The following is a 23,861-nucleotide window of genomic DNA, read 5'->3' as shown; positions in this document are numbered from 1 at the left end:
CACTGGTCTATAATTCCCTGGACTATCCCTACTCCCCTTCTTGTATAAGGGAACAACATCCGCAACCCTCCAATCTTCCGGAACCTCTCCCGTCTCCATTGACAATGCAAAGATCATTGTCAGAGGCTCCACAATCTCCTCCCTTGCCTCCCACAGCAACCTGGGGTACATCTCATCTGGTCCCGGCGACTTATCTAACTTGATGCTTTCCAAGAGTTTCAACACCACCTCTTTCTTAATATCTACATTCTCAAGCTTTTCAGGCCGCTGCAAGTCCCCACTGCAATCCCTTAGATCTTTTTCCATAGTAAATACTGACATAAAGTATTCATTAAGTACCTGCGCTATTTCTTCCGGATCCATACATACTTTCCCACTGCTGCACTTGATAGGTCCTATTCTTTCACATCTCATCTTCTTACTCTTCACATACTTGTAGAACGCCTTCAAGTTTTCCTTAATCCTGCCCTCCAAGGCCTTCTCATGTCCCCTTCTGGCTCTCCTAATCTCTTTCTTAAGTTCCTTCCTTTTAGCCTTGTAGTCCTCCAGATCTCTAACATTACCGAGCTCTCTGTACCTTTTGTGTGCTTTTCTTTCCCTTTTGACTAGATTTATTATAGCCTTCGTACACCACGGTTCCTGTATCCTCTTGTGACTTCCCTGTCTCATCGGAACATGTCTATGCAGAGCGCCACACAAATACCCCCTGAATATTTGCCACATATCTTCCGTACTTTTCCCAGAGAACATCTGTTCCCAATTTAATCTTCCAATTTCCTGCCTGAGAGCCTCATAATTCCTTTTACTCCAACTAAACACCTTTCTATCCTGTCTGTTCCTATCTCTCTCCAGTGCTAACGTAAAGGAGATAGAATTATGATCACTATCACCAAAATGCTCCCCCACTGAGAGATCTGACACCAGACCAGGTTCATTTCCCAATATCAAATCAAGCACAGCCTCTCCTCTTGTAGGTCTATCTACATACTGTGTCAAGAACCCTTCCTGAACCCACCTAACAAACTCCACCCCATCTAATACCCTCACTGTCTGGAGATGCCAATCGATGTTTGGGAAATTAAAATCTCCCATCACAACAACTCTGTTATTCTCACACCTTTCTAGGATCTGCTTCCCTATCTGCTCCTCAATATCCCTGTCACTATTGGGTGGCCTATAAAAAACACTCATTAAAGTTACTGACCCCTTCCTATTCTTAATCTCCACCCACAGAGACTCCGTAGACAACCCCTCCACAACGTCCACCTTTTCCGCAACCGTGACACTATCTCTGATCAACAGTGCCACTCCCCCACCTCTTTTGCCTCCCTCCTTGTCCTTCCTGAAACATCTAAAACCCGGCACTTGAATCAACCATTCCAGCCCTGGAGCCATCCAAGTCTCCGTAATGGCCACCACATCATAGCTCTAAGCCCATCTGCCTTGTTGACAATACTCCTTGTGTTAAAATAGACACATCTCAAGCCTGTCTGAACACTTCCCTTCTCTATCACCTGTCTATGGTACTTACTCCTAGCTTCCTCTATTTGAGAGCCAAACACCTCTTCCCCAGTCTCTCCAGTATGGATCCCACCCCCCCAACAATTCTAGTTTAAACTCTCCCGGTAGCCTTAGCAAACCTCCCAGTATGTTGGTCCCCCTGGGATTCAAGTGCAACCCATCCTCTTTGTACAGGTCATACCTGCCCCCAAAAAGGCCCCAATGATCCAGAAAACTGAATCCCTGCTCCTTACTCCAAGCCCTCAGCCAAGCATTTAACCTCCTCCTCATTCTATTCCTATACCCACTGTCACTTAGCACAGGCAGTAATCTGGAAATTATTACCTTTGATTTTTTTGAGGTCCTGCTTCTCAACTTCCTTCCTAATTCTCTATAGTTTTTTTTCAGGACCTCATTCCTTTCCCTACCAATGTCGTTGGTACCAATATGTACCACGACCTCTGGCTGTTCTCCCTCCCCCTTCAGGATATCTTGGACGCGATCTGAAACATCCCGGACCCTGGCACCTGGGAGGCAAACTACCTTCCGAGTTTCTTTCCTGCGTCCACAGAATCGCTTGTCTGCCCACTTAACTATAGAGTCCCCTATCACTAGTGCCCTCCTCACTCCTTCCCTACCCATCTGAGCCACAGGGCTGGGCTCTGTGCCAGAGACACTGCCACTGTTGCTTCCCCCAGGTAGGCTGTCTCCCCCAACAGTACTCAAATAGGAGTACTTATTGTCAAGGGGTACAGCCGCAGGGGTACTCTCTAGTACCTGACTCTTCCCCTTCCCCTTCCTGTCTGTGACCCAATTGCCTGATTCCAATGGTCCCAGTGTGACCACCTGCCTATAACTCCTCTCTATCACCTCCTCACTTTCCCTGACCAGACAAAGGTCATCGAGCTGCATCTCCAGTTCCCTAACACTTGACACACTGGGCGCAGAAGTAGCCTTCCTAGAGGCAGGGAGACTCTGGGAACTCCCACAACTGACACTGAGATAATACTGTGGCCCAAGGTTGCTGCGTTATAAGGCGAGGCACTAAGAGTTAGAGGTTCAGTCGACCCCATTAACCAGCCACATGTAGTCAGGCCAAGTACCATTTGCCGGGGACAGGTGATGTGGTCCTTGTGGTCAGGGAATCGACTCCCCAATGATGACAGCAGAGTGCACCCACAGGCCAACGTTCCTGGGTCATGACCAACTGAAAACTCTCAAACTCGATTGGTCTCAGTGTCTCCTGAAACGGACCAGATTCTAGTGCAATACGCAGACCTGTCCAAGAGTTCTTACAGTGGCACTGAGGGCTGTAAGGCCCTGGTTACAAGATACAAAACCAATATACTACTGAGCTAAAGCAGTTCCCTCTGGTCTTTACACCCTTGGAGTGTTGGTGAAGCTGCAGCCTTGTTATACTTTGAGTTGGGCCTGAACCCATGTAGGTGACTTAAACTAATTGGTAATTAGTTTATTATTGCCACATTTACTGAGGTACAGTGAAAAACTTTGTTTTGCTTGTCATCCATGCAGATAATTTCAAAACATAAGTATGTCAAGGTAGTACAAGGGAAAAGGAATAACAAAGAGCAGAATATAGTGTTACAGTTACAGAGAAAGTGCAGTGCAGGCAGACAATAAGGTGCAAGGCCATGACGAGGTAGATAGTGAGGTCAATTCATTTTTATTGTACAAGAGGTCCATTCAAGAGTCTTATAACAGCGGGATAGGAGCTGTCCTTGAGAGTGGTGGTGCGTGTTTTCAAGCTTTTATATCTTCTGTCCGATGGTAGGGGTGAGAACAGAGAATATCCGGATGTAATTTTGTCAATAAATAAGTATCCTTCACTCATATACTCACCAAAGCTATTCATTTGCCAATAATTAGAAGTTTGTGAAAGTCACAAATATTGAATCTGTTCAATATATATGTTAAGCCATTCCACCAAGCACACCTTTCAGAGCGTTGAAGATGCAGAACATGTCCACTGCAGACATATAGAGACCCCTGTTGGTGAAAAAAACCATGTCATAGGATTTGCCTAGGAAACAGCTCACGGCGAAAAGGAAGAATTTTTTCTTCTTGTACGATCATTTTATCCTAATTATATATCACATAAAATTATAAACATGATTGTGTTCAAATCAGGTAACACTTGTAACATAAAGCGCAGACTTATTTGTTATCCTGCGCCTGTTGTGAAGGGACATGGGAAAATGTTTATATATTACCACAAGCTTTCACAAGTATTTCGATTAAATGATCCATCTTCTCTTTAGGAAGAAACCCGATCTGAAGACTAAGCAGCCCTTAAGTGTTTTATCTGGTAACTGTGGTAGCACAATGGTTACCAGACTAATATTCCAGGACTAAAGGAGACGAGAGGTCAAATCCCACCACAGCAGCGGTGAAATTTAAATTCAATTCGTAATCTGGAATTTGGAAACAAATAAACAACTAATTTTAGTAAATGGACGTGAAAGGGTAGGTGCAGAGTGGAACTGAAACGGACCTGAAAGAAACGCGGCAGAGTGAAGATGAAGCGGACGTGAAAGGGTGAGCGACCAGCGGACCGTGTAGGGCGAACCAGGATTAGGAACGGACAGACCGAAGCGGTAACTCACCCGGGAATGCGCGACCGTGATCGGCCGCAGGGAGAGCAGCGAGACCCGGGTGTTTGGAAGCGGCGCGGGTAATGTGAAGAGGTGCAGGGTGGCGAACCCGCGCACCACATTAGGGGAAGCAGGAAGAAGTTGAGAAGGCAAAGCGAAGCGGGAACGAACCGCAGAGGGGACGGAGGTAGCGGGCGGCAGGGAGCAGCAGCAGGGAGACGCTGAGTACATCTGGCAAACTGGGTGCGGACCCCGCAGGGTGGAGCTGAAGCGGACGTGAAAGGGAGAGGGCGGGGTGGCGTTCCAGCGAACGGGAAGGGGAGAGGGCGGGCCGGGGGCTGAAGCGGACCTGAAAGAGACACAGCAGGGTGGAGCTGAAGCGGACCATCCCCAGCTGTTTCACCAATGGCCTTCACTCGGAAGTGAGGATGTTCACAATGTTTAGTTCCACCCGCAACTGCTCAGCAAGTGAAGCAGCCCCATGCCAGATGGCATTAAGACATGGACAATATTTGGCCATGGGCTGGTAAGTGGCAAGTAACAGAAGTACCAGGCAATGACCTCTCCAACATGAATGATTCTATCTACCTGCCCTTGACATCCAAACGCACGCCATCGCCAAATTCCTCACGATTATTATCCTGGGGTGACTATTGACCTGAAGCTCAAGACTAGCAACATAATTATTGTGACTAAAGAAGGAGATGAGTGACTCATCTACAGACACCATCAGACCTTTCCACGACCTGCATAGCACAAGTCAGGAGTGTGAGAGAACACTTTCTGCTTGCCTGGGTGAGCCAGACTCAAGAAACTCAACATTATGTGGGAGAACGCCAACTGCTTGATTGGCATCACTAAGCTTCAGTGAAGTATTGCGATCATTTCTGGACACGTATTTTAGGTCTTTGAAAGTGGTCCTGAAAATATTTACTAGAATTATACCAGGGAGGATGGATTTAAATAACATGGAGAAACTGGGGTAACTGACTGGAACAGAAAAGCTTAAGAGGAGTTTTGATAAAATTGCTAACGTAGTAACAAGAAATTGTTTCCAACGGCTGACCAGCGTAACAAGAAGTATAACAATAAAAAAATGGCTGAGTAATGTTTTAAGTATTGTAATCAGTAACAAGAAAACACAGATTACATATCACTATAAACTTTCATTGAATGTAAGTATTGTAAATCTAACTGATTCATCTTCTCTTTAAGGAAGAAATTCGTTTTGAAGTCTAATCAGTCTTTAAGTGTTTTATTTGGAAACTGTGGTGGCACAATGGTTAAATTACCAGAATAATAATCCGGGGCCAAAGGCAACGAGAGTTCACATCCCAGACACAGCGGTGAAATTTAAATTCAATCCTGAAACAAATAGACAACTGTCAGCAAGCGGACGTAAAAGGGTAAATGCCGGATGGAACTGAAGCGGACCTGAAAGAAATACGGCAGGAATAGCGCTTCAGCGGACGTGAAAGGGTGAGCGCCTCGCGGACCGGGTAGGGTGAACCTGGATTATGAATGGACAGAGCGAAACGGTAACTAACCCAGGAGTGCGCGACGGTGATCGGCCGTGGGGAGAGCAGGGAGAACAGGGTTTTTGGAAATGAGGCGGGTAGTATGAAGAGGTGCTGGGGGACGACCCAGCGCACCGGGTAGGGGAGACAGAGAAACAATCCGAGAAAGCAGAGCGAACCCGGAACGAACCACGTAGGGCACAGAGGTAACGGGCGCTAGGGAGCAGCAACAGGGAGACCCTGAGTACATCAGGGAGTGCACCCCTCAGGTGATGCTGAAACTGACGTGAAAGGGGGAGGGCAGGCCGGAGCTGAAGCAGAACTGAAAAAGACACGGCAGGATGGAGCTGAAGTGGACGTGAAAGGCTGATGACCAGGCGGACCGTGTAGGTTGAACCAGGATTAGGGATGGACAGAGCGAAAAGGTAACTAACCCAGGAGAGCGCGACGGTGATCGGCCGCAGGGTGAGGCAGAAACAATGCGGGTAAATACGATTGGTGTAGATAGGTACAAGGCCGGTATGCACATGGCGTGCCGAAGGGCCTGTTTCTGTGCTCTGACTCACTGTTGACTATAAAAAGTACAAGTTTTCCCTGAAAACCCATCTGGTTCCCTGATGCCCTGTGGGGGGTGGGGGGGGGGGGGTAATTCTGCCACCGTTACCCGGACTGGCCTTTGTGAGACTCCAGACCCACCCCGCGCGGTTCACTCCGAGTAACCCAGAAAGTCACTCAGTTCTTCTATTTACTGCTGTCAGACAGAGAAGGAATAGAGGGGCTGAACAAACTACCAGCATTGACACGGCCCTGAATTTGGTGTAGTGAGGCATGTTGGGAGCTCCTCCAAGCATCGCCAATAACGAGGCACCGCCCCATTGATGCTACAACATAGGGTTACACCTAATCTGCTCTACAGTCCCACCGCATCTAGTTGTGAACGGCAGTGGACAACTAAACAGTTAACGGATGGAGGAGGCCCCAAGAACGTCCCCGCTGAATGCAGCAAATGCTTTGCGACCAGACACTGTTCAGCTGTAGGCCTGAAGACCTGCATTCCACAACCAGCTGCACTACACAACCAAGCTGTTTCAGTAGAGTTATAACACTATGGAAAATTGTCCGGGTATGTTCTGCTTTCATAAAGAAGAACAAATTCAATATGGCAAATAACCACCAATTAGTCTACCCTCTATCATCCGCAGAGTGATGGAGGCTGTTGTCAAAAGGCACTTATCGCCAACAACCCGCTCACCGCAGCCCAATTTGGGTCTCGCCAGGACCACCCTGCTCCAGACTTCATCTCAGCCTTGGTCCAAATGTGGTGCAAAGCTGATTTCTAGAGCTGCGGTGAGAGTGACTGACCTCAACATCAGGGCAACATTTAACCAAGTGCAGCATCAAGGAGCCCAGGTAAAACTGAAGTCAGTCGGAAATAAAGGGGAAACACTGCAGTGGTTGGAGTCATACCTTGCACAAAGGAAAATGGTTGTTGAAGGTCAATAGTCCCAGTCCATCACTGTATGAGCACCTCGGGGGAGGGTCCTAGACCCAACCATCACCAGCTGATCATCAATGGCCTTCCTTCCATCAGAATGTAAGAAGGGGGAATGTTCACAATGTTTAGTTCTACCCACACCTCCTCAGCAAATAAAGTAGTCGATGCCTATTGGCAGCAAGACATGGACAACATTTGGCCATGGGCTGGTAAGTGGCAAGTAACTTGCATGCCACAGAAGTGCCAGGCAATAACCTCTCCAACATGAATGGTTCTAACTACCTGCACTTGACATCCAATGGCATGCCACTGCCATTCCTCAAGATTATCATCCTGAGGTGACCATTGACCAGAAGCTCAAGACCAGCAACATAAATACTGTGGCTGAAGAGGGAGATGAGTGACTCAGTCCAGACACCATAAGACCTTTCCACGACCTGCATAGCACAAGTCAGAAGTGTGAGAGAACACTTTCTACATGCCTGGGTGAGACAGACTCAAGAAGCTCAACATTATGTGGGACAAAGCCAACTGCTTGAATGGTATCATTAAGCTTCAAGTGAAGTATTGCGGTCATTTCTGGGTACGTATTTTAGGGAGGATATTAAGGTCTTTGAGAGTGGTCCTGAAAATATTTACTAGAATTATACCAGAGAGGATGGATTTAAATAACATGGAGAAACTGGGGAACTGGGGTAACTGAACCTCGAGCAGAAAAGGTTAAGAGTTTTGAAAAAATTGTTGCCACCAGGGACATTCTCTCTTCTCTCCTCTTCCATCGGGTAGAAGATACAGGAGCCTGAGGGCACGTACCACCAGACTTAAGGACAGCTTCTACCCCACTGTGATAAGACTATTCAACGGCTCCCTTATACAATGAGATGGACTATGACCTCACGATCTACCTTGTTGTGACCTTGCACCTTATTGCACTGCACTTTCTCTGTAGTTGTGACACTTTGTACTGTTATTGTTCTTAACCCGTACTACCTCAATGCACTCTGTACTAACCCAATGTAACTGCACTGTGTAATGAATTGACCTGTCCGATCGGTTTGCAAGACAAGTTTTTCACTGTACCTCGGTACAAGTTACAATAATAAACCAATACCAAGAAATTGTTTCCAACGGCTGACCAATGTCACAAATATAACAATAAAAAATGGCTGAGTAATGTTTTAAGTATTATCAGTAACAAGAAGTCACAAATTATATATCACTATAAACTTTTCTTGAAGGTAAGAATTGTACATTTAAAATGACAATTTCTTTTGGAAGAAACTCTTTTTGAAGTGTTTTATTTGGAAACTGTGTGGCACAATGGTTAAATTACCAGAATAATAATCCGGGGCCAAAGGGGATGAGAGTTCACATCCCAGACACAGCGGTGAAATTTAAATTCAATTCTGAATAGACAACTAGTCTTAGCAAGAGGACGTGAAAGCGTCAATGCAGGATGAAGCGGACCTGAAAGAGATACGGCAGGACAGAGTTTCAGCGGACGTGAAAGAGTGAGCGCCAAGCGGACCATGTAGGGTGAACCTGGATTAGGGATGGACAGAGCGAAGCGGTAACGACCCAGGAATGCGCGACGGTGATCGGCCGCAAGGAGAGCAGCAAGAGCAGGGTGTTTGGAAATGAAGCGGGTAATATGAGGAGGTGTAGGGTGCCGACCCAGTGCACCAGGTAGGGGGAAAGAGAAACAAGCTGAAAAGGCAGAGCGAACCGGGAACGAACCGCATAGAGGACAGAGCTAGCGGGCGGTAGGGAGCGGCAGCAGAGAGACCCTGAGCATGTCTGGCAAACTGGGAACGGACCCCTCAGGGTGGAGCAGAAGCGGACGTGAAAGGGTGAGAGCAGGGCAGCGCCCCGGCGGACGTGAACGGCAGAGGGCAGGCCGGAGCTGAAGGACCTGATAAAGAAACAGCAGAGTGGAACTGAAGCGGACGTGAAAGGGTGGACGCCTAGCGGACCCTGTAGGATGAACCAGGATTAGGGATGGACGGAACGAAGGGGTAACTTGACTCAGGAATGGACGGCGGTGATCGGACACAGGGAGAGCAGCGAGACCAGGTTTTTGGAAATGGGGCGGAATGTGAAGAGGTGCAGGGTGGCGACCCAGCGCGCCACATTGGGGAAACAGAAACAAGTTGAGAAGGCTGAGCGAAGCGGGAACGAACCACGTAGGTAGGGCACAGAGGTAGCGGGTGGCTGGGAGACCCTATGTGTATCTGGCATGCGGACCTGGCAGCGCAGAACGGAAGCGGACGTTCCGTCCATCCCTAATCCTGGTTCACCCTACAGGGTCCGCTAGGCGTCCACCCTTTCACGTCCGCTCTACAGTCCCACCGCATGTGGTTGTGAAAGGCAGTGGAAACAGCCAACGGGTGGTGGACGTTCATTCTCACTGATGGTGGGGCCGACTGTGTGAGAGCTGAACACAAAGCTGACGCGGTCACAGCCGCACTCAGCCAGAAGATTCATCTCCTTCCTCCTGAGATCACCACCGTCCCAGAATCCAGTCTCCACCAAACTCAATTCACTGAATGCAACAAATGCTTTGTGACCAGACTCTGTTCAGCTGTAGCCCACTGCCTTTCACAACCACATGCGGTGCGACTGTAGAGCAGGTGAGAAGGTGTGTGGCCATGTGTTGTAGCATTCCACAACCAGCTGCACTACAGAGCCAAGCTGTTTCGGTAGAGTTACAACACTGACATCTACCTGCCAATGTGGAAAATTGCCCCGGTATGTTCTGCTTTCATAAAGAAGAACAAGTTCAATCTGGCTAATGACCACCAATTAGTCTACTCTCCATTATCCGCAGAGTGATGGAGGCTGTTGTCAAAAGGCACTTATCACCAACAACATGCTCACCGCAGCCCAGTTTGGATCTCGCCAGGACCACCCTGCTCCAGACTTCATCTCAGCCTTGGTCCAAATGTGGTCCAAAGCTGATTTCTAGAGCTGAGGTGAGAGTGACTGCACTCAACATCAGGGCAACATTTAACCAAGTGCAGCATCAAGGAGCCCAGGTAAAACTGAAGTCAGTCGGAAATAAAGGGGAAACACTGTAGTCATTGGAGTCATACCTTGCACAAAGGAAAATGGTTATTGAAGGTCAATAGTCCCAGGCTATCACTGTATGAGCACCACGGGGGAGGGTCCTAGACACAACCATCACCAGCTGATCATCAACGGCCTTCCTTCCATCATAAAATCAGAAGGGGGGATGTTCACAATGTTTAGTTCCACCCGCAACTCCTCTGCAAATAAAGCAGTCGATACCTATTGGCAGCAAGACATGGACAACATTTTGCCATGGGCTGGTGAGTGGCAAGCAACCTACATACCACAAAAGTGTCAAGGCATGTGTGACCGGTGCATGTAAGGCCGAGGAAAAGGGGGCCATGCGGGATAAATGCGCTCAAAAGACTGTGGAATGCCTCGCCTGTTATTGAGCCAGACTCAAGAAAGTCAACATTATGTGGGACAAAGCCTGCTGCTTGCTTGACATCATTAAGCTTCAAGTGAAGTATTGCGATCATTTCTGGACACCGTATTTTAGGAAGGATATTAAGGTCTTGAAGAGTGGTCCTGAAAATATTTACCAGAATTATACCAGGGAGGAGGGACTTAAATAACACGGAGAAACTGGAGAACTGGGGTAACTGACCCTGGAACAGAAAAGGTTAAGAGGAGATTTGTAAAATTGCTAACATGATTGGATTAGTGGCAAGAAACTGCTTCCAAAGGCTGACGATTGTTTTCAGAAGTATAAAAATAAGAAATGGCTGAGTACTGTTATAAATATTGTTCTCAGTAACAAGAAGGCACAGATTATATATCACTATACACTTTCATTGAAGGTGAGAAATTCACATTTAAATGTCCCATCTTCTCTTTGAAGACTAATCAGCCCTTAAGCGTTCTATTTGGAAACTGTGGCAGCACAATGGTTAAATTACCAGAATGATAATCCAGGACTAAAGGAGGCGAGAGTTCAAATCCCACCACAGCAGCGGTGAAATTTAAATTCCATTCGTAATCTGAAATTTGGAAACAAATAAACAACTAGATTCAGCAAGCAGACGTGAAAGGGTGGATCTTGAGCGGACGTGAAAGGGTGAGGGCCCAGCGGACCGTGTAGGGTGAACCCGGATTAGGGATGGACAGAGCCAAGCGGCAACTAACCCAGGAATGCGGCGCAGTGATCGGCCGCAGGGACAGCGGGCATTTTGGAAGTGGAGCGGATAATGTGAAGAGGTGCAGGGTGGCGACCCAGTGTACCCCATTGGGGGAAGCAGTAAAAAGCTGACAAGGCAGAGAGAAGCGGGAACGAACCGCAAAGGGCACAGAGGTAGCGGGCGGTAGGGAGAAACAACAGGAAGCACCTTGAGTACATCTGGCATACTGGGAGCGGACCCCGCAGGCTGGAGCTGGAAGGGCAGGGCGGCGTTCAAGCGGATCTGAAAGAGAGATGGCAGGGTGAAGCTGAAGCGGACCGTGTAGGGTGAATCAGGATTAGGGATGGACGGAGCGAAGGGGCAACTGACCCGGGAATGCGCGACGGTGATCGGCCGCAGGGAGAGCCGAGAGACCCCGGTGTTTGGAAGTGGTGCGGGTTATGTGAAGGGTGGCGACCCAGCGCGGCACATTGCGGGAAGCAGAAACAAGCTGAGAAGGCAGAGCGAAGCGGGAACGAACCACGGGAGGGGCACAGAGGTCGCGGGCGGCGAAAAGAGACCCTGAGTGCATCTGGCATGCGGACCTGGCAGGGTGGAGCTGAAGCGGACGTGAAAGGGAGATGGCCTAGCGGACCATGTAGGGTGAACCAGGATTGGACAAAGCGAAGGGGACTGACCCAGGAATGAGCAGCAGTGATCGGCCGCAGAAACTATGCGGGTAAAGACGATTGGTGTAGATAGGTACAAGGCCGGAACGACATGGCGGGCCGAAGGGCCTGTTTCTGCGCTGAGTGACGCTTTGACTCACTGTTGACCATTAAAAATTACAAGCTTTATGTGAAAACCCATCTGGTTCCTTGATGCCCTTTGGGGACGGGAGTCTGCCACCGTTACCCGGACTGGCCTTTGTGTGACTCCAGACCCACCCCGCGCGGTTGACTCTGAGTAACCCAGCAACCCACCCCGCGCGGTTGACTCTGAGTAACCCAGCAACCCACCCCGCGCGGTTGACTTTGAGTAACCCAGCAAGCCTGTTCCATTACTGCAGTCAAACAGAGAAGGAACAAAGGAGCTGAACAAACTACCAGCATTGACCACAGCACTGAATTTAGATGCGACAAGGTCGATCGCCATCCAAGTGCACCAGAAAGTCCCCTCTCACAAAGACATGGGGACTGGTGAGTAAACTGGAAGAGCAGTCCCACAGGGTGGTCCTCAAAGAAAATCAGAGTTTAGAGTCAATGTGCCAGGATCCTCCATTACAATGAATTACGATGGGATGGTCTTCAATCTCCATTACCAGCCACTCGATAACACCTGGTGACATCCCGTTATGTGGTGTTAACGGTGTCTTCAACACTCAACATGGAGACTGGGACTGATATAAATGCAAATTGCTCAGATCATGTCATCCAAATAATCAAGATGCTCTTGCAAATCAGGTAATTTATTATTTGCTTTCATGAATTGTTACAAGCTGATCGTTGGTAAAGGAACTTCAATAATCTGAGGTCCTCGCCTCTTTTTAGAACAGTTCAACCAATCACTCTTCCACAGCCCTACACCTTAGCTGGAGGAACTGGTTTTCACGCTGAACAACTTCCCCTTTGGCACAGCTCACCTGCTCCAAATGAAAGGGAACCTGTGTCTGTTCAACCACGGAGCAAAATAGTGCAGCTGCTGAAAATCTAAAATAAATGCAAAAACAATGAAAGCAGAGGAGCCGTCAGCAGGTCGGGCAGTAGAGAGTCAGGGTTATGCAGCACAGAAACAGGCCCTTCTGCCCACTGGAAAACTGACTTGTTTTCTTTCATTCCCATTTCTGATAATGGGTCTTCAATATGAAACGTTACCTGTTTCCTTTCCCACAGACACTGTCTGACTTGCTGAGAGTTTCCAGTAATTCTTGTTTTTAATTCAGATTTCCAGTGTCTGCATTATTTTTAATTTTCATTTCCTGTTTGTGGTATCTAGGAGATTGTATATCCTGAGGAATAACGTACGTTGCACTGTCAGCCTCTGTAGTCAGCTGAGCTTTGTTCACCTTCAACAAGAGGCGTTTGGTTTGAAACCCCAACCTTGTTACTTGGCTTGTTAGATGGTAATACTGAAGAAGTCCTGAAACTACACTGGCGATGAGGTTGGACATTGCTGAATGAGGGTGGTGCTAGAGAACTGGAGAACAGCAAATCTTTTTCCCAAAAAAGGGAATAAGGATTATCCCAGCAACTACAGGCCAGTCAGTAATATTGATCTGAGGCAGGATTGAAGACATGTGGAGGCAGATGGGTTAATTAAGGTGAGTCAGTGCAGATTTGACAAGAGGAAATTTACATTATCCAATTTGATAACATTTGATAAGGGTAGTGCAGCTGACACGGTGTACATGGACTTCCAGAACGTTTTTGATGACAGACAACATTCCATCCATGGCGTCAAAGTAACAGAGGCTCGTGGTGATTGGTTTTTGTCCAGGCTGGGGAAGGGTGAACAGTGGCTTTCTCCTGGGATTAGCTTTCAAGCCACTTCTGAATAAAACATATGAATGACCTGCACTTGTGGCATGCCAACCACAATCTCCAATTTTTCTAGAATACACTTTGAATACATTTTGATTATGGGTGGAGATTTCAACTGCTGTTTAAACCCTTCGATGGATAGATCTGTGTCAAGTCCTGCACTTCCAAACAAATCCGCTGTCTTTATTAACTCCTTCTTAGTTGAATCCAGAATTTTAGATGTATGGAGATTTCTACACCCATATGATAAAGAATTTTCATTCTTCTCTCATGACTACCATAATTACTCAAGGATTGATTATTTTTTTATTGATGCTAGAATAGCTCCACTTATTATGGACTGTAAATATGATGCAATTGCCATTTCTGATCATGCACCATTGAAATTATCAATTAAATTAACAGATATATCCTTCAATGTCAGACAATGGCAATTTAACCCTTCTCTATTACAAGACTTAGATTTCGTCCAGTTTATTAAAGAACAGATTTCATTTTTCTTTTTAACTAATTTTACTGAAGAAATCTCCAGTGGGACAATATGGGATACTTTTAAAGCATATGTCTGTGGTCAAATTATTTCATATTCCACTGGATTGAAAAAATGAACTAATAATGAAATACGTATATTAGCTGACAAGATTAAAGAAATCGATAAAAAATATTCTGATACTCCTAATCTGGAGCTTTATAAAAAGAGAACAGAACTCAATTACAACATAGTTTATTATTAACATCTTCAATTGAAAATCTACTACTTAAAACCAAAAGTCAATTTTATATACATGGTGACAAATCTGGTAAATTATTGACCAACCAATTGAAAACTACTTTATTTAAACGTTAGATTAATAGAAGTCATAAACCAGATGGTACCTACACGATAGATCATGTTCAAATTAACAAATCCTTTCAAGAATTTTATTCTTCTTTATACCAATCAGAATCCCCTGAGGACTCTACATCAATGCATGAATTTCTAGGAGATTTGAAGATTCCCCAATTATCTTTAAATGAACGCTCTACATTAGACGCACCCATTTCGGAGGAAGAAATAAAGAAAGTAATATTTTCAATGAACTCGGGCAAAACACCCGGCCCTGATGGATATACAGTCGAAGTTTTTAAATCCTTTTCTGATATTCTTGTTCCCTGGTTAACAAAAATTTTTAAAGATGCCCTATCAGTGGGTAAACTACCACAGTCCTTCTAAGAAGCAACTATTTCCTTAATTCTTAAAAAGGATAAAGATCCCACTGAATGTGCATCTTATAGACCTATTTCTTTATTAAGTGTAGATTGAAAAATATTTTCCAAAATATTGGCCTTTGGATTGGAAAGGGTTCTTCCACAAATTATCTCTGAAGACCAGACAGGATTTATTCAGAATCGTTATTTACATTTTAATATTAGGAGATTAATGAATATTATATATACCCCTTCATCCCAAATTTCAGAATGTGTTGTCTCACTAGATGCTGAAAAGGCGATTGACTGAGTTGAATGGGAATATCTATTCATCACACTTCAAAAATTTAATTTTAGCCCTAAATTTATATCTGTGATCAAACTGATTTATTATACAGCTATGGCTTCAATACTTACTAATTATCAAAGATTCCCTTTGTCTAGGCTTTTTCAAGGTACTAGACAAGGGTGCCCTTTAAGTCCTTTATCATTTGATATTGCTTTGGAACCCTTGGCTATTGCACTCCAGGATTTTTCAAACATATGTGGTATTACTTGTGGACAGAAGATTCACAAGATATCTCTTTATGCAGATGACCTGTTACTTTATATTTTTAATCCAGAGTAATCTATCCCCGCAGTACTATCACTACCAGATCAGTTTAGTGTTTTTTCCTGGCTATAGATTAAATCTTAATAAGAGTGAATTTTTTCCATTAAATATGCAAACCCCAATTTACAGGCAATTACTTTTTAGATTAGTAACTGACTGTTTTATGTATTTAGGTGTTAAAATTACCAAGAAACATAAGGATTTATTTAAAGTTAATTTACTGCCTTTAATTGACCATGTAAAACAATTATTTACCAAATGGTCCCCACTGTCTTTATCATTGGTAGGCCAAATTAATGTGGTTAAGATGAATATTTTACCACAATTTTTATATTTATTTCAAGCGATTCCAACTTTCGTCCCAAAATCTTTTTTTGACACTATTGATTCTAAAATTCTTTCATATATTTGGCAGAATAAAAACCCAAGGTTAAGTAAGAAATATTTACAAAAACTAAAAAAGAATGGTGGTATGGTCTGCCTAACTTTAGATTATATTATTGGGCAATTAATATCAGATATTTAATTTTTTGGATACAAGATTTAGATGTAATTCAATGTCCCAAATGGGTACACCTTGAGCACCAATCAGTTCATGGATTTTCATTAGTTTCTATTTTAGGAGCTTCACTCCCTTTTGCACTTACCAAATTAAGTAAACGTATGACTAACCCAATAGTTAAACATACAATACGAATATGGTTTCAATTTCATAAATTTTTTGGATTGAACAAATTTAACTTGTCAAGTTCCATTCAATCTAATTTTTTCTTTCAACCATCCAGAGTTGACTCAGCTTTTTCTATATGGAAAGGAAGGGAATAGTATGTTTTCGGGATCTATTCATTGATAACTGTTTTCCATCTTTTGAACAACTGTCTAACAAATACAATTTGTCCAGATCACACTTTTTCGATATTTACAGATTAGAAACTTTTTAAAAGCTACTATACCCTCTTTTCCGACACAATATAAAACTGAAATTACGGAAAAAAATTTTAGGTCTTAATCCTTATCAGAAGGGCTTGATAGCAATAATCTATGATTTAATTATGAAAATACATCCAGAATCACTGGACAAAATTAAGAACGAATGGGAAAGTGAACTCCAGACATCTTTACCTATGGAGACATGGAAGAAAATTATTCATTTAGTTAATACATCTTCAATGTGTGTCAGACACTCTTTGATACGGTTTAAGGTAGTTCACAAGACCCATATGTCAAAAGATAAGTTAGCCCGTTTTAATCACCCTATATATCCTATATGTGACAGATGTAAATCGAATGTGGCTTCTCTGACACGTATGTTTTGGTCCTGTCCTCTTTTGGAAAAATATTGGAAAGACATTTTTAACATTATTTCAAATGTATTGAAGATTGATTTACAACCTCACCCTATCACTGCAATTTTTGGATTACCAAGGATAGAGTCCGGCCATTCATCTGCTTCCGCTAACCGTATGATTGCCTTTGTTCCATTAATGGCCAAACGATCCATTTTGCTTAAATGGAAGGATCCAATACCCCCTACTACTTTTCAATAGTTCTCTCAAATATATCGTGTTTAAGCTTGGAAAAAATTAGGAGTGGTACTGTTGATCCTTCACTTAAATTTGAAGATATTTGGAGTCCATTTATTCAATACTTTCATATGATATAGATTCCCTTTCAATAACTTTCCAATTTAGAGGAATGGAGTTGACAACAGAATATTGCTCTGTTTCTACTGAGAAATTTCAGTCCAGTTTTTTTTTTCTTTTTTTTGTCTTTTTTTTTTGAAATTTTCTTTTTAGTTTGGTTTGATATATTATTTACAATTTTTTATTGATTTGGGGATTTTCTTTTCTTTTATACACACAATAAATCTTTTTCTTTCCTTTCTTTTATATTATATTCATCTACTAAGAGATCATGAGATCTAAAGATTTTTTTATAATTCTTTATGATTATCTATGCCATGATTGTTCTCTTGATCTCTTTGTATTATATGTACAGTCATCGATGTTATATATTAATCTGTATTAATTTGGAAACTAATAAAAAGATTGAAAAAGCAAGAACAAATTTTCTAGATGATGCAAAATTTAGCAACATTGCAAACTGTGAGGAGGATGGTGACTAACCGCAGCAAAATATATTCTCTCACTGGAATGGGCAGGTGCATGACAGATGAGGTTTAGTGCAGATAAATGTGAGGCAATCTATTTTGGTAGGAAAAGTGAGGGTGGGCAATATAGAATAAAGGACACTGTTCTAAATGGGATGCAGGAGCAGAAGAACCTTGGGTAAATGTGCACAATTCATCTAGACCCCCCCAAATTCAATTTGGTTTAGACATTTTTCTCCTCAGTAGAGAAGTCATTGGAAAAATAAATTATTAAATATCGTTAATGTATCAGCCATGCTTAGTTTAGGACCACTATTTACAGGAACATTTGATTTGTAGAGCGCAAACAATCCACTGGCATCAGGTAAAATGCTCGGAAAACTACTGAAGATGTTAATGAGGTGCTGACTGAAATCCATGTGTGATGCCATTTTGGTTAAGAGCCAGAAATCTTTCTTACTCCTTCTTTATCAGGTAATACTGAGGCAAGTCATCTGGATTTTTCATTGATGTAGCCAACCAATTCAAAAAAGTTCTGCTCTCCAGGTTCAATCTTCAAACTGATGTACAATCTCTCCGAACACGGTATAACTGGCAGTTCTACATAAGCTGTCTCGTAGTTGGCACTCCATAGAGAGCCATTGATATGGTGACTACTCCTTCCTGCACATGTAGTACTGCAACTCTAAAGTGAACAGGTTATTTTAGCCTCAGACCAATGCAAATCTTGCACACAGGTGCATTCATCCCTCATTTATAAACCAGTGCAAGGCGCGTTCGATGACTGGGTAATTTGAGAATTCTCAAATACATTCAGCTTCTGTTGGCAAAACACCAATAGAATTAAGCCATTGTTTAGATTCCTATCAGTTGCTTCAACTGTGTGCAATAGCATTTGACTGAATTTAGTGTTTTAACTTTGAATATTGCACAAGGATTGTTCCAGGTACATTGCAGCATCAGTGGAGGTGGGTTAGAAGGGTTGTTGGGAAGATTGTAGGATTGGTGATGTTTATAACATTTTCACTGGAATGCATGCAATGTGCTGACTTGTGCAACTACAATGCTGTGACTTATGTAAACCATTGTAAATAGCAGTTTTACGAGAATATTTGCTATACTGAAGAATACCCAAACTACTTTCTCCTTCCATTTTAGAGAGCACCTTGAAGAGGAAAGTTACTAATGAAAAAGGGAAAAGGTCGAGTTCATACTCCAGTCGTAATGTGGTTTGAAATGGTTTTCAGGCCTGAACCTGGGCTTCCAATCTGAAGATGGCAGCAAAGGACAGAATGGTAGCAGCAGCTGTGGCCTGGGCTACAACTTCAGACAGGTGGCACAGGAACAGGATATTCCATTCAATCAGTTGCTCCACTCCCGCCTTGCCCACCAGTACTTACCCAGGTAACGTCATCCTGTAGTGCTCTATTTCCTTCTCCCTCATGCTTTTCCAGCTCACCTTAACTGTAACTACACTTCAAACTCTCCCTGTGTAAAGAAGTTTCTTCGGACGTCTCTATTGGTCACTATCTTATATTTCTGCTGTCCTGCACAAATGGAAAGGTTTTCACTGAATACGGTCCATTAACATCCTTCACGATATTAAATATCTCTATCAGGTCACCCCTCAGCTGCTGTTTCTCAGTGAGCCCGTCCGTGCATCCTTTCCTCATGTGTGCACCCCACCATTTTCATGAGGGAATAGGAGCAGGAGTAGGCCATTCGGTTCCACAAACCTGCACCGCCATTCAATATGGTCAGTGGCTGATCTGCCTCAGCTCCTCTTCTGTGCCAGTTCTCTCAGTTCCCTGATCTTTCAAAAATGTATCCACTTCATCTTTAAATATCCCCAATGACGTCATCTCCACAAACCTCCAGGACAGAGAATTCCAGAGATTTGCCGCCTTTTGTCAGTATGAAACCTTTTTATTGTCATACTTGTATACTTTCCTTACACCCCTTCCAGTATCTCGAAGTCCTTTCCATAATGTGGGAACACAACTGAACACATCACTGTTAAGTGTGGTCTAAACAACAGCAACACAGGTTCAGGATAACCTCCCTAACTTTCAGTTCTATGCCTGTAGATGTAAACCATTGTGTTTGGTCTGCTTTTGTTTTAAAGGCCTTGTTATGTGGTTATTTTTGTGATCACGTTCTTCCTCTCATCCACCTTGCTTCCCGCCCACCAAGTGGTAAGTAAACTCTCTGTTCTTCCAATCAAAACGTACAAACTTGCATTAACTCAAACAGATGGACAAGAAACCATGTCACAGCAGATCTATCAGCAGGGCTAATGGAACTTTCCTTGCTTCTTTATCTTGTCTTTAAACATCTCTGGTTAAATCGATTGTCGCTTGATATTTCTTGGTGTCCAGAAAGCTGCTTTGCTGAAGAAACCCTGTGTCATTGAATGTGTCCACAGATAACTGGTGGAGACACCAGAATAACAGCATTCCAGCACTTTCAGATGGTCATAGCGCAGGAATCAATGGGGAATTAGTTTGAAAACAATTGGAATGCAACACACAACCCAAAGTAAATGTAGGTTTCCATCAAAATATTGAGCTAGCGAATTTGTTTATGATGTAGCCAGCCTTCTGGTAATGAGAACATTTAGATAAGACCTGCTAACAGGTAGCAGTGGACACCTCGGGTTAAATACTAAACCATGTGGCTCGGTATACAGAGCAGCAACGGGAATTTCAGTGGCAAAAGGGTAGGAACTGTTAAGTATTTTGAGCCAAGAAGGCAGTGACGAATATAGAAGTAATTAGATCTTAAGGGATTTTTTTAAAGTAACAGAAAAATGGCTCAAAAAGGACAATGAGGAACATTATTTCTGGCTGCAAGAAATTGGGTGGCACAGTGGCATAGCGGTTAGTGTAACGCTGTTACAGTGTCAGCCATTGTGGTTCGATTCCCCTCATTGTCTGTGAGGAGTTTGTACGTTCTCCCCGTGACTGCATGGGTTTCCTCTGGGTACTCCGGTTTCCTCCCATGTTCCAAAGACGTACGGGTTAGTAGGTCAACATGGGTGTAATTGGGCGGCGCGGGTTCGTTGGCAGGGCCTATTACCGTGCTGTAAATAAAGTTTTTTTTAAAGTTTTAAGAAAAGATAGGCAGGTTACGAGGGTTGTGGCAAAGATAGTCAAATAAACCATTGTAATGCTGGAGAAGAAAGGCATAATTGAGGGGTGGCAGACACAGTATATTTGGTAGGGTTGAGGAACGATGGAGGAGCTGGTGCGATTGTGGCAATCAGTGCTCTAAATTTGAAGCAGGGCATAAGTAACTTGTCATTATTGGGTTGTGATCTATTTCTAAGGATGATTTGATTATCTTCAGGCATTCCAGTCTTCCGTTTTTACTTTGTGCGCTGAAAGATGAAGTGATAAACAAAGCAGCCTTTCAATTTTTTCCAATCCAAATGCATTGGCATGCATTTAAGGTGAGAGGGGGTAGGTTCAGAACAGACGTGAGGGGTATGTTCTTTACTGAGAAAGTGGTGGATGTCTGGAATGCGTTGCCTGATAGGGTGGTGGAGGCAAATTCATTGGGGGCTTTTAAGAGGGGCTTGGATGGACACGTGAATGAGAGGAAAATAGAGGGATACGGTGATACTGTAGGCAGGAGGGAATGGCTATGTCGCCACAACATTGTGGGCCGAAGGGCCTGTTCTGTGCTGTACTGTTCTCTGTTTTGTATTTTGTAATGAAGGTGTGCAGCAAAATTGTAGCACATGGAGTCAGGAAAGGAGACATGACAGAACGTTTCAAGATTTTTTTTACAGTTCTCTGTAATTGGCAGGTAATTTAAAGACTAAAATCCAATGTTATGGAAGATTTAATCATGTGTGTGAAGTCAAATTTAGTTTAAAACAACAGGTTTGTTGTAATGTTCCAGTAATCTCCCTCTTTTCATGCTGTCACTGACATGTGGTTCCACACATACCAGAACTCCTCTCGAAGAACCTTTCACACTGTAGAACATCCCTTTCTATCCAACAAACTACTTTTGAAATGTTGTCAGAGGTTGGCCATTTGGCCCCCGTGGTCTGCTCTGCCATTCATCAAGATAGTGGCTGAAACTGGAGGCCATTTTCCTGCACTGATCCCATCCGCCTTGACTCCCCAAATACACACAGCTCCATCAGTTTGGAATGAACTCATTGACTGAGCTTCCACAGCCCTCTGGGATAGAGGATTCCAAAGGTTCAGTACCGTATCACCCAGGGAGAATGTTCTCCTCTCCTCAGCCCTAAATGACCTCCCCTTATTCTGTGACCCCTGGTTCTAGACTCCTCCACCGGAGATTTCTTCCTGAAACCATCAGTCTTTCTGACAGGCTTTGAATGATTCTTTTCAGCCACGTTAATTGACTGTTTTTCCATCACTGCTCACGATGGTAATGGGAAAGCAAAGTGACGCAGCAATCTTTGGGTGTGTTATTATTTATATCCACATTTGGGCCATTTACTCATGATTATTTTTGTTCTTCCTACTTGTGGTGTAGATCCGTGAGTCCATTCCTCACAGGCAATGTTTATTCCACTTATGTGCAGAACATCTTCCTGGTTGTTTCAGAAGTTCACTTCCTTGCTCCACAGGTACCGGTGGAGAACAACGACCACTGTCTGGGCTCAGTGGTTCCATCTGCCTTTGCAAACTCACGCTCTGCGTCCACAGCAAGCTGTCCTGAATGGATGCGGTTGAGTTGAACAGTCACTCTGACGATAATACAGGTATTTCTCAATTTGTGAGGTTAATATCAAGGTCATTGGGTCTACTGAGTTCTTGTTATCCTGATAACAGCCAGTATTGACAGATCTTTATTCAGCCTGTTGGCAGATAGATTCCTCCTGTAAAGCTCCCTTGGTCACCTCGGTGATCATCAGAAGCCGCTTGGATGAGCAAAGGATATTACAGTTATGGGGCAGTGCGATAGGACGGCTGGCAGAGATTTAGCAGCCGGGCTCAGTCCTGACCCCAGATGCCGTCTGTGTGGAGTTTGCACGTTCTCCCCGTGACCGTGTGGGTTTTCTCCCACATCCTGAAGACGTGCAGGTTGGTAGATTAAATAGCCACTGTAAACTGTCCCTTGTGTATTGTTGAGTGGTAGAATCTGGGGTGGGGATGGGTAGGGGGGATGTTGATGGGAATGTGGAGAGAATAAAATGGATTAGTGTAGGATTGGTGCAAATGGGTGCTTGAGGGTCATCATGGACTCGGTGGGCAGAAGGGCCTGTGGTGTGCTGCATCTCTCCGTGGACTCCCACACTTTTCCTTTAATCGCCATTTGCTAAAATACTTTGGCTCTTTACAGGACTGCATTTAAAATATCTTAGAAGATTTAGATAGAATTTTAAGGTTGTATCTAAATAATTCTTTATTGTTTTGTTCCATTACTTTGTACTCTGTGGAAAGAAGGTTTGTTGCCAGACCTTCAGACATTGAGGGAGCTTATTGGGAGAGGCACCTAGAATTAAAGTATCAGGCAAAACAAGCAGGTGTGCAGGTTGCACTGGTTTCCCCAGTGAAAAGGAGACCACAATAGACCCCTCGTGTGCAGGTTCTTGGGGGAGTTGATGGGAATGTGGGAGAATACAAATGGAATACTGTAGGGATGTTTGATGGTCGATGTGGACTTGGTGAGCTGAAGAGATGGTTTTAAAAGTGAGACATGGAGAGTTCAGGGCCAGGGTGTTACTGTTAGAATGAAGGGCAAGGCTGGCAGGATTAGAGAAGCCTGGCTGACGAGGGATATTGAAGCTCTGGTCAGGGAAAAGAAGGAGGCGTATGTTAGGTACAGGCAGCTGAGATCAAGCAAATCCCTTGAGGAGTATCAGGGATGTAGCAGTACACGAGAAGGAAATCAGGAGGGCAAAAAGGTATCAGGTAGCTTTGGAAGATATTATGGAGAATCCTAAGAGATTCTATAAATATATTAAGAGCAGAAGGGTAATTAGGGAGCGAATAGGTCCCCTTAAGTATCAGTGTGGATGTTCATGTGTGGAGCCACAGGAGATGGGTGAGGACTTAAAAACAAGCTAGGGGATTCAGGGTTTTAAGATTTTAAGATTATAGCTAAATAATTCTTCATTATTTTGTTCCATTACTT

At 44.0% G+C, this 23,861-nt stretch overlaps 1 protein-coding gene across 1 annotated transcript in view; it reads right to left on the bottom strand.

The window, feature by feature from the left end:
* LOC127577494 (adhesion G-protein coupled receptor G2-like) overlaps positions 1–10,536 on the bottom strand; it is a 55,783-nt gene extending 45,247 nt beyond the window's left edge. The window contains exons 1-3 of the mRNA XM_052028721.1: positions 10,478–10,536; positions 8,851–9,036; positions 4,125–4,461 (exon numbers count right to left, since the gene is read on the bottom strand). Of these exons, the coding sequence (XP_051884681.1) occupies positions 4,125–4,461; positions 8,851–9,036; positions 10,478–10,536 (582 nt within the window). The remainder of the gene's footprint in view (positions 1–4,124; positions 4,462–8,850; positions 9,037–10,477) is intronic.
* Positions 10,537–23,861: the final 13,325 nt, after the last annotated feature.

This window comes from Pristis pectinata, chromosome 13 (assembly GCF_009764475.1).
Source record: "Pristis pectinata isolate sPriPec2 chromosome 13, sPriPec2.1.pri, whole genome shotgun sequence".
Lineage (NCBI taxonomy): Eukaryota > Metazoa > Chordata > Chondrichthyes > Rhinopristiformes > Pristidae > Pristis > Pristis pectinata.
Note: the sequence above shows the minus strand (reverse complement) of the source record. Positions and strands in the feature narration are given on the sequence as shown.